The 11,593-nt window shown below is 41.1% G+C and overlaps 1 protein-coding gene, 1 long non-coding RNA gene and 1 other non-coding gene across 4 annotated transcripts; all 3 read right to left on the reverse strand.

Moving 5' to 3' along the window:
* Positions 1–507: 507 nt before the first annotated feature.
* Positions 508–6,194, reverse strand: LOC139392063 (uncharacterized protein C6orf47 homolog). 2 transcript variants are annotated; one of them, XM_071139728.1, is made up of 3 exons: positions 5,830–6,194; positions 4,079–5,642; positions 508–2,370 (listed from the first exon to the last, which is right to left on the reverse strand). In XM_071139728.1, exon 2 carries the CDS (start codon positions 5,042–5,044, stop codon positions 4,121–4,123), a length of 924 nt encoding a protein of 307 aa, XP_070995829.1. In that variant the 5' UTR covers positions 5,045–5,642; positions 5,830–6,194; the 3' UTR covers positions 508–2,370; positions 4,079–4,120. The 2 variants fall into 2 exon arrangements, with proteins under 2 accessions (XP_070995829.1, XP_070995831.1); XM_071139730.1 differs by lacking the exon at positions 508–2,370 and adding an exon at positions 3,829–3,852 and having other exon boundaries at positions 5,830–6,135.
* Positions 6,195–6,845: 651 nt separating this feature from the next.
* On the reverse strand, positions 6,846–10,327 carry LOC139392009 (uncharacterized). The gene is made up of 7 exons (XR_011629630.1): positions 10,159–10,327; positions 9,856–9,894; positions 8,590–8,681; positions 8,080–8,153; positions 7,757–7,800; positions 7,320–7,384; positions 6,846–7,143 (listed from the first exon to the last, which is right to left on the reverse strand). It is a non-coding gene; the product is annotated as an uncharacterized lncRNA (long non-coding RNA).
* LOC139392480 (small nucleolar RNA Z195/SNORD33/SNORD32 family) lies at positions 8,229–8,311 on the reverse strand. The gene has a single exon (XR_011629691.1). It is a non-coding gene; the product is annotated as a small nucleolar RNA Z195/SNORD33/SNORD32 family (small nucleolar RNA).
* Positions 10,328–11,593: the final 1,266 nt, after the last annotated feature.

The raw sequence follows: 11,593 nt of genomic DNA on the forward strand, positions 1-11,593 counted from the left end.
GGACCTCTGGCTTTCTCATCCAATGGATTTTCAGGAGAGAGGACGTGAGGAGTATGCAATTGAGAAAAGGCCAGTGTCTCGGGCTTCATCCTCTGTGATTCCAAACACCGTATTACTACTTAAACTGTACTTGATCTGTGACAACATACACTATGTATATAGTGTATAGTATATATATGGACTACATCCAATTTCACCATACGTCACCATTTTCTATTACAGATACACAAATACAATGTTCCTGTACTGGTAAAGCACCTTTCTGTACATAAAATACATCATATGAGATCAGATTTAATGTGAATAAAAGAATTAAATCACTTTGTCCAAGTGTGTTACATGAGTTGAACTTGAGATGTATGTGTTTATCATAGCACAAATAAAGATTATTCAAGGAAATTAGAATATTGGTTTATTATTATATTAGTTCTGGACCTCCCATCTCCCAACAATCTCTCCTACAACACTGATAGTTCAGGCCAGGGGTGTATTCACTAGGAACCAAATGTAAGCAAACAGGCCAAAAGGGGGAAGACTACCAGAACTAATTTCCGTTGCACAATGTTTTTCTACGGTGTGCACTAATGAATAAACCCCTGGGTCTCCCATCAACCCCACCTACAAGACCGTTCAGGTTTCCAGGACTGTACCGTAGTTACCTCATCTCACTAAAGGTCAACACAGAGGGATACTGAATTAGTGGTTTGTGGCCATGGAGACAAGTAGAAATAAGTAAAATGACCAGGTCACATCCAGGGACCTCATCAGTGAGGTTATTCTGGTCTTTGTCCTGGCTGCCAAAAGTATGAATCCTATTGACGGAGAGCTCCCAATACCTGACACATGGCCTTGGATGCATCCCAAATGGCACCCTATTCCCCACATAGTGCACTACTTTTGACCAGGACCCATAGGGCTATATAGAAAATAGGGTGCCTTCTAGGGATAAACACACCATATGAGATATTATGTCACTCGTTTCATGGCATTTTTACATCTGCAACATTGATCAATGTTTGGCTACTGAACATGGTGGATTTTCATGTGATGGTTTTGCTACCTTATTATTTTTTGAGAATCAGATTCTCGAGTCATTTTGACAGTGATCCAGCACTTGTCTGGGGACATTGCACATTCTCGTTACAAAACAACATCTTTCTTTATAATCGACACATGGAGTAACAAGTCAAAAATGCAACAAAAACACACGAGATAAAAGGCAGAGAGGAATTGCAGATATGGTATCACTGTTCAAAGTTCTCATTATCAGTACGCAGCGAGGGTATCGTATAACGTTCTGCATCACTGTGAAGTTTTGATAGCTGTATCTGTTTTGCTACTATACAAAAAAAACTATCTGAAAAAGGCCATTGTAGAAACTAGAACATTCTTTCAAAGCTTTCATGATACAGGGGCACTGTGGGTAAAAAAACCCTCTTCCGCATGCAATACTGTAGATTGTGGCTCATGCTGAGGAAGAAGAAAACCTTGCAGGTAGAATTTAGTGTTCCTGAGCTTGACTGTTGGTTTCTATGGGATTGTGCAAAACTTGCTACTGGATAACTGCACAACCAAGTTTCATATAAACACATTTTCTTAAAAATAAAAAAAAAAGTCTTATCATTGAATGTTTCTGGTCTGTAAGTTACCTTTCAAATCAGGAACCATATGTGTGATAAGACAGATACATATATAAATGTGTTCAATTTGTAGTGTACTATTAAGAATATGATTATCATGGAGAAAGACAGGGATAATATACAAAGGCATACTTGTAAAGTTAAAACTACCTACACATGCAGTATTATGGCACAGGAAATAAACAGAAAAGGCTAATAATAATATGTCCAAAAAAACAAACATTAAGCTTTGAAAGAAAACTATGGAGAAAAAAAAGGTGCTGGTATCTGTCGAGTAGATATTCAAAAGTTAATCTGAACAAAACAAAAGAATCCCTCTTGCCATGTCTAATTAAACATAATTGTATGAATTTGAGTATCAAATAAAAGTACTTTAGGGGGAGGGAAACTCATACGAAAAGGCAGAAGAATAGAACTGAGAGATGACAACAGTGTTATCACTGGGGCCTATTTGACCAAGATTGTAGTGGATGTGCTTTGCCCTCAGCTCCAATGAATATCACAGTAGTGAGGTGAAATGTAGCTTCAAAGTCCTTCAGCCTCTCCCTCTCCTCATTGAACACAGTGTCAGCTGGGCTCAGCTCTTTTCACGTGACTGTCTTTGCATTGATAGGCTGTCGAAACGTAACTTCTCAGTCCCTCCACGTCAGGGTCTCGAAACAACCCCCCCCCCCCCCCCCCCCACAAACATCCCTCTTCCCTCCAACTTTCCTCCGTGTCAATGGATTTCCTGTGGGGAGAAAAAAATCTAATGATCAGTAAACAGTAAACAGTTAGTGGTTCAGATGCTTTAAAATAGCCTCAAGCTAACCATAACAAAATCACATGGGAAGGTCATTAGGATGACAACAGCAAGAGAAAATCAGGAGATGAAAACAACTTGAAAACTGTCAGCTCTAAAAGTCTGGGTTGTATCCACTAGGCAGAAAACGGAAGAAAACGTACTGAGGCAGGGACAACCTGACCTTGCCCAAAAATAAACGCTTTTTGTCATTTTCTGTAGCAAACGTGCACTTTGACCCTATTACATGAACAAAAACCCTCACTTTATTCCCGTGGGGCTGCTGTTTGTGGCTATTATAGCAGCACCCCTTCAGGCAAATAAAATCCCATCCTTCCTTCATACATAACCGCTCTCTATGTAAACTGTAATGACATGTCTTTCCCCAAAGCCATAGATATATCATTAGTTCAAGCTGGTTTCACACAACTTGGAGAATGTCACAGTTCCTTTTCTCTGGTTGCAAGATTAAAATAGCTGAAAGCAGAGCAGTTTGTGGCAGGCTGTAGATTAAAATAGCTGAAAGCAGAGCAGTTTGTGGCAGGCTGTAGATTAAAATAGCTGAAAGCAGAGCAGTTTGTGGCAGGCTGTAGATTAAAATAGCTGAAAGCAGAGCAGTTTGTGGCAGGCTGTAGATTAAAATAGCTGAAAGCAGAGCAGTTTGTGGCAGGCTGTAGATTAAAATAGCTCAAAGCAGAGCAGTTTGTGGCAGGCTGTAGATTAAAATAGCTGAAAGCAGAGCAGTTTGTGGCAGGCTGTAGATTAAAATAGCTGAAAGCAGAGCAGTTTGTGGCAGGCTGTAGATTAAAATAGCTGAAAGCAGAGCAGTTTGTGGCAGGCTGTAGATTAAAATAGCTGAAAGCAGAGCAGTTTGTGGCAGGCTGTAGATTAAAATAGCTGAAAGCAGAGCAGTTTGTGGCAGGCTGTAGATTAAAATAGCTGAAAGCAGAGCAGTTTGTGGCAGGCTGTAGATTAAAATAGCTGAAAGCAGAGCAGTTTGTGGCAGGCTGTAGATTAAAATAGCTGAAAGCAGAGCAGTTTGTGGCAGGCTGTAGATTAAAATAGATGAAAGCAGAGCAGTTTGTGGCAGGCTGTAGATTAAAATAGCTGAAAGCAGAGCAGTTTGTGGCAGGCTGTAGATTAAAATAGCTGAAAGCAGAGCAGTTTGTGGCAGGCTGTAGATTAAAATAGCTCAAAGCAGAGCAGTTTGTGGCAGGCTGTAGATTAAAATAGCTGAAAGCAGAGCAGTTTGTGGCAGGCTGTAGATTAAAATAGCTGAAAGCAGAGCAGTTTGTGGCGGGCTGTAACCTAGCGGTTAAAAGCTTTGGGCCAGTAACCGAAAGGTCGCTGGTTCGAATCCTCGAGCAGACTAGGTGATATGTGGCCTTGAGCAAGGCAAATAACCCTAATTGCTCTGGATAAGAGTGTCTGCTAAATGACCCCCCAAAAAAAACAAACAAACAAAAAAAATTGTAGAAGGTGCAAAGATTGCCAAACTAGACAAGAATAGTCTCCATAGTTTGAGTTTACACTAAGTTTGCACAATATTTTTTCTGCAATTCGTTAACATGAAAACTCACACTTTACATCCCAAGGCTGTAGTACAGTTTGAAAACACAGAAAATCAAACAGAGAGAAAGAGACAGAAACAACTTACCAAAACAAACTTTCTTTCAGGGATCATCTTTCCTTTGATGTATTATTTTGTAGTCAGGTACATTTCTGTAACTTCCCCATCGTCTCCCACTTCCTCCTCCTCCTCATCATCATCTTCCACCTCCTTTTCTCCTTTCTCTTCCTCCACCTCATCGCCCTCTCCTAAGATCACACACTGCCGGACGCTGACAGAGATGACTAGTGCTTGCACGATGCCGTACACCAGAGCAAAATGTGGAAGATACTCCTGGACCAACCAGAGCAGTCCTGCCATTCCAACAGTGGAGACAAAAAACATTGCCATTCCATGGAGCCACAACTTCAGTCCTCCTTGGACCCCTAGCATCTCCAGGACCAACTTGGTAGGGGGGGACACAGTCCACAGGAAGCCCACCACGAGCAGGTCAAACAGGTGGCGAAGGAGGTTGAAGCAGATCTCATAGTGTTCCGGAACTATCTCCCCATTCCAGGCACGTGCAAAGAACCGGAAGGCTGATGAGGAGCTAGGTGTGGGAGAAGGTGGAGGAGTTCCATAGTCAGAATACTCCCCATCGTTGTCAGAGTCCCATCCTCCAACGATACATTTCCTCTGCTTGAGCCCACCAGGTTCAGCTGCTCTTGGCCAGAAGAAGTCGCGGGACGGCAGAACCTTAGTCCACCATCTGGAGCCACCATGTTCTGCTTTCCCCTCAGCCACCTGCTTGCCCTCGCCCAGATCTTCAATTTCCAGGGACTGGATTTTCTCCTCACTTGCTTCCCAGTACTCGTCAATCAATGTTGTTTGGTCACTTGCTTGCCTTTTCTGTCCGGTTCCCCAAAACCATGTTGTTAACCCTCCCAAGCCCCAGCTGCCTCTTGTCTGCCTCTCGTCTTTTATGGTTTTGTCAGGTGCTACTTTGCTGCCCCAGGGCCGGTAGGAGACAGCTGGACGCACCCACCCCCAGACTCTTCCTACTACATCTGTCATGTCAGCTCCCTTAGTTTAGTTCCCTTAATTCTGTCTGGATTTTAGACTAAAGGACTTATGAAGAATGTACTAACGGGTTAAACTGTATGTCTATCAGCTCAAAGGTTTTGTTAGAGTATAGTACATTAGATGAATGAGTCAAATTAACAATTAGAGGGTGTGCACCTCAGGACATGAAAGACCTGTAGGTGTTCAATGTTATATCGAAACCAACAATACGGTCCCTACACAGCACAACACCTACACCCAAGGGAAAATTCCAATGTGAGGTACTAGCTACATGTCTTCCCCAAATAGACTTTCACCTTGCTTTAGCCAATTTTGCTTTTATAACAGTGAGTGCCATACAAACAAACCATACCAAAATACAACTTTGAGTAAATCAAATAGCCAGTTTTACGTCTACAGTGTAAAGATTAGGGATTAAATTGTAAGATATTTTAGTCTATACATATATGTACTTAGCTACAATATTTTCAGGTACTTTCTGAAGAACATGTCCAACTTTACAGGGTAAAGACGTTTAGTGGAGGAATGTAGCAGGCCAATCTTAAATCTCCGACAATGTGTTTCTCTCGAGTCTCTTCCACTTCTTGATCTGGGGGGGTTAAAATAGGAGTCAACTCATTGCTACATCATAACAAAAATAGTAACTAGTAAGATGGTTAACATTAGCCAGCTAAGCGCTAGATAATCTTACAAAAAAAAAGTTAGATATTGATAGCTAGATCAATTTAACGGTAGTCTAGTTAAAGTTAGTTGTCACTCGCTAAAGCAAAACTCACCTTGTCCCCTATAACAGTTCGCTAATCAAGATCCGAAAACGTCCACGTAGCTAGCTATCAACTTATTGGCAAAGTAGGTTAATTTTGAGTGCCAAACGTACTGAACTGTTATCTAAACGTCGTGGATGTATCCACTTAAACGACTGGCATCTTTTACAATTACGTCCATACGATATCAGCTAGACGTTTATTCCGAAAACTGCGAAACTCGCCGATTATCTGCAGTAATTGAAGCTGCTAACTAGTTAGCATACAATAGAACGCACCTGGAACCGGAAATAGCTGGCATACTTCCGAGCCGAGTGAAACGAGTTCTGTACCAAAGATTATATAACCCTAGATAGGCTACGGTCAGTCTTTCCACTGTAGAAATTAACCATAGCAGGCAGAGTCAAGCACAAGCTAGTGAGCTCCGATTGGTGCGTCCTAGCATTTATTTGCATATTACATTTTAGGAACGCCTGATCTGTGATGCGTGTGAGAAATAACTCAATTAGGCCATGCATGCCTTCAACGCATTTTATTATTTTTTAAACTTTTAAAGGTTAAGGTCTACAATTCCTCCAGTCCGATTAGATTCTAGTTTCGGAAAGAAACCCGTACGAGGAGTAAATGTCACCGATGAGAAAAGTAGCATAATGTTCGCCAAAAATCCACCTTCTCCCATCACCAAATTTGGTGGTGAGTGGAAACGCTAACCGGATGCTTCACATTAACACACCCGGTTATGCGCCATTGTTCTGCGTGTACCCGTGGATGACATGGCCATTGTTGGCTGCTATCGGTTATTATTTGTAGCGGCTTAGTCCGACTGCTGGATAGAATTGAGACACTAGCCAAACCTGACTAAATTAAACAGTAGAAAGTATTTACTAGTCATGTGAAACTTCTGCATTGAATGCTTGTGTTGGTTAGTAACCTCTTTCTTACAGGGGCAACCTTATAAGAGGTATGGGGTAGTGTTAGATCACAAACAATTTGCAAGCCCATACCCCCAGTCAAAAACAGTACACGGATGACTCCTCATTTTTTTTATTCAAACACTGCAAGCACAAATTGCATAAGTGGCAATTAACATCCAATTACATCAGCAGTTGTCAGAGTGTTAACCTTTAGTAGGAGGGTGTCAGATATCGCAAACGAAAATCCTTGATCGTCGTCTTGCCAACTTCAGGGAATCAAAGCCAAGATAAATTGTTCATACGCACAGTATACAGCAAAGTCCCCCAATCAACTAAATGCTTACGTTAAGCATTTCATTTCACAACTGAAGCTCTTGAAGAATCTCCCATCTATTTCAAGATCCTCCAAGTCCTAAAAAGACAAATGTGTCAGTTACAAACATAACATGATTAGGAAGTTAAAGGCAAACAAATTGCAGTGTCAGTGCATTGAAAGAGCTTAATGGTAATCAGACACCGTCAACTAGTATCTTCAAAGAGACAACATGGCACCAACACAGCAAGGAAACAACCACCTTCTGTACTGACCTGTCAACATATACAAGTAATCCTGGAGTCCGCGGTCTGGGCAGGGCAAAGGAGCAACACTCAACCTCAAGAAAGGAAAAAGCAGCAATTACTACCTCCATTACAAATGTACATATGAAAACATCTAACCCAAATCGGATTTCTCAGCTACTCAAGCTGAAACAATAAGGTCACATCACTTGCAAATCAAGTGACTAGGGAAACCAACCGATAGAATCTTATCAGTGCAAGTGATCATGTATTGAATGGCAGATTCAAGACTAATTCATTCACATGCTCTTGATATTTGGCATTTGTGTCTCAGTGCGCTGCGAGAAAGCATCAGTTTAATTCAGGAACCGAAATCGCAATCATCATAGACGCTACAGGCATTATCCCATAACACAAGTACACATAAAACACGAATGTCACAAAAATACAAAGTGTCAATTACTTACATTTGTTCCAAAGATGTTGACACCCTCAACAACCACCTTGTGGCCTGAATGCAGAGAAATCATGATTACATTTTGAAACATGGACAAGTACACAGGACCACTAGAATATCCACTGTCTCAGATGGTAATGTGAGTTATCATAGTAGTTACTCAAGCAATGTATGTTAAGCAGAATCATTGACAGCTGTAGTAAGTCATATATTAACATAGCTAGGTCATCATGGTGTAAGTACACATGTCAAGTGACATGAAATCCTCGGACTGGATAATGATTAGTCATTAGATGGTACTAATGGATCAAAATAACTGATTTCACAACTCACTCAGCAGAACTTATGTTGCCACAATGGCAACAAGTAGACAAATTAAAATGGCCCCTGCCATCGAGCAGCAGAACCTGGGAAAGTAACACAGCAAGACTTAAGCTTTTTTGCTACAACATGAGGTTCAAATGATTCAACAAGGTTGCTTTTATGTCTCAGATGGTAGTGCATGTAAAGTATTCTCATGGTCGTTAAACTCAAATACATTACTGTGGTAAACATCACTGACAAGCAAAAATATGTACTCTGAGCCACGAAGAGACCTCAATGAAAACTACTTTAATGCATAACAAATCTCACTAAGGGTAAGAGCCTTGCATGAAAGTATTCTCAATCGGTCTAGAAGGTAATGAAATACATTAGAATCCAAAGGTACTTGATGGCATGATACCCGGTATGCATTTCCAGAGCACAGTGACCTGACCTTCATGATGTACTCAGAGGCTAGTCTAGGAAATCATTAAGGCATACACTGATGGAGCCAACAGGGCTTCTGTGCATTAATCTCACCGATTGGCTGAACACTTGCAGGAGTTGGCATTCATTGTGATCCAGCTATTTCCTCACACAGAACAGAATACTGGAGACAAACGTCATGGAATCTGAGAATGCAGCGTTAGAGAAAGGAGAAAGAGTTAAAACACATGACATTATGTAACTAGTGTGAATATTGGTTAATCAGAACCAAAAGCATGTCAAATTTCAGCAGTTTGCAAAACCAATCAATGATTCATTATAGTTAACCAATAACTCAGTTGATAGTAAGCCATTCTGATGGCCACCTAGGATGTAAATTATATTTTTTATCTAGGCAAGTCAGTTAAGAACAAATTCTTATTTACAATGATAGCCTACCCCTGCCAAACCCTAACGATACTGGGCCAATTGTGCACCGCCCCATGGGACTCCCAATCACGACCGGTTAAACAGCCAAGGATCGAACCAGGATCTGTAGTGACTCCTCTAGGACTGAGATGCAGGGGTAGGTACAATTTGTTACGTTCCAAAAAACAACGCCAACAAAAGTAGCATTTGCAAATAACCTAGCTAACGAAAAGGTATCAACTCACAACGTAACTTATTCCTAATATGACAGACATTTTTGGGAATAAACATGGCGTGTGAAAAACGTTACATAATTGCCCACTCCCTGCCCGGTATCTTATTCTGCCACGATACGTCGTATGCGTTCGTTGCCAACCTTGTTATTTACGACGTTTTTGGAACGTTCACCAAATTATACCGACCCAGATGCAGTGCCGTAAAAAGCTGCACCACTCAGGAGTCAGTCATCAGTACTGTCCCGACAAAATGACAAGGTTAACTAAAGGTTTGTTGGGCAAGCTTGGAACATCGTGCTGCACATAAAAACTTCAGGCCCCAAGACGAGAACAGACTAGGGGAGGCGCACAGTACTACAACGATCTCTATTCCACATCAAGTAACTGATGCAAGCAGTAAAATTTAACTTATACAACACAGGCACATATGTAATGCACATGGATTTTGTATTGTAGATCTGGTAGTGGCTTGAGGGCACACTTGTGAAATCTGAACCTAGATTACTGTTTTATTAAATTGTAATAACTGGCGTAATTTTGCTGGACAGGAAGGGGATCCATAATACAAAAAAACACGTGTTTTAGCACGCAAAATGTAGAGTTCGAAATTAATTGCAGAATAAAATATACAACATTTACGGGCGGAAAGCAAACAATGGATCTTACTTCAATAACTTGAATTATTTGTCAACCTCCAGGTGCCCCAGAAACTCACCATCAAATGATACACTGCTTGAGACGCCCGTCCACTTCCCTGAGACAACCAAACATGTTGCATTAATTAAATTATTTCAACTATATAGGTGACGTTAGTGAATGATACATAATTGAGGGAAGTGTCTCAGTGCACTGTGAAAGAACATCACTGTAAATCAGAGACTCTAGTCTAGTAAATCATCATAAACACTCCAAACGCAAGACAAATTTCATTATTAGGGTCAGCGGTGCACGTCTTTCGTGCATGCGCACATGGTGTTACTGGCTAGCTAAAGTAGGTATATAAACTAGTTAGATTTACCTTGCAAACTTCTGGTGACTTGGGCAACCTCTCAGCCACACTCGCCGTCTTTATAACAAGCATTACCAACCCATTTGGGATGCATTTTTCCCGACATAAATGTAACGCGTGTGTTCATCTTTTTCTCATCTGCCTACACCACTCATTCAAGCGTCTTGACTGGAGAGAGGCCTAATGAACGGGGGTGCGTTCTATTTATACGGCTGGGTCCTTACAGCTATACGGCTAGCACATATACTGCCTGTTTTTATATTGTCATTCATACATATCCCATAATGATGTTTAGATACAATATTGTAACATCTATATTTCCACGTTTGTTTTCAGGTAAATATTTACAAGGTAATAAACTGGAAAATATCGACAATTTCTGAGATTTCGAAACCTTCGACAAATACTTATTATGCGCAATAGGTGGCGTATTTCACACTAAATATCCATGACAGCCCTACAAACCACACCCTCTGGCACGCCCACTTTTATAGATATCCTGACAAAATACACTTCTCTCCGCCATGACAATTTTTTATTTTATTTCACCTTTATTTAACCAGCTAGGCTAGGCTGGTTAAAGTTCCCATTTGCAACTGCGAACTGGCCGAGATAAAGCAAAGCAGGTAGACACATACAACAACACAGAATTACACATGGAATAAACAAACATGCAATCAATAATACAATAAAAAAATCTATAAATCTATAAATAAATAGGCCATGGTGGTGAAATAATTACAATATAGCAATTAAACACTGGAATGGTAGATGTGCAGCAGGTGAATGTGCAAGTAGAGATACTGGGGTGCAAAGGAGCAAGATAAATAAATACATTATGGTATCTACCTACCTCATCCCCATGCAGTATTTATTTATTTATCTTTATTTAAAGGTGAAATATATATACATATATATATATATTAAAAGGTAGATTGGATGGGATATTTACAGATGAGCTATGTACAGGTGCAGTGATCTGTGAGCTGCTCTGACAGCTGGTGCTTAAAGCTGAGGAAGGTAAGAGTCTCCAGCTTTAGTGATTTTTGCAGTTCGTTCCAGTCATTGGCAGCAGAGAACTGGAAGGAAAGGCAGCCAAAGGAAGAATTTGCTTTGGGTGTGACCAGAGACATACCTGCTGGAGCGTGTGCTACAGGTAGGTGCTGCTATGGTGACCAGTGAGCTGAGATAAGGCGGAGCTTTACCTAGCAGAGACTTGTCGATGACCTGGAGCCAGTGGGTTTGGCGACGAGTATGAAGTGAGGGCCAACCAACGAGGGCGTACAGGTCGCAGTGGTGGGTGGCGTATGGGGCTTTGATGACAAAACGGATGGCACTGTGATAGACTGCATCCAATGGAAGTCTTTGTCCACAAAGCGGCACTCATCATGGAATCATGATGTCATCAGTGATCTTCAGATAGTAGCTCTAGAAAGAGGCGGCA

The sequence above is a fragment of the Oncorhynchus clarkii genome, chromosome 32 (genome assembly GCF_045791955.1).
Source record: "Oncorhynchus clarkii lewisi isolate Uvic-CL-2024 chromosome 32, UVic_Ocla_1.0, whole genome shotgun sequence".
NCBI classification, from domain to species: domain Eukaryota; kingdom Metazoa; phylum Chordata; class Actinopteri; order Salmoniformes; family Salmonidae; genus Oncorhynchus; species Oncorhynchus clarkii.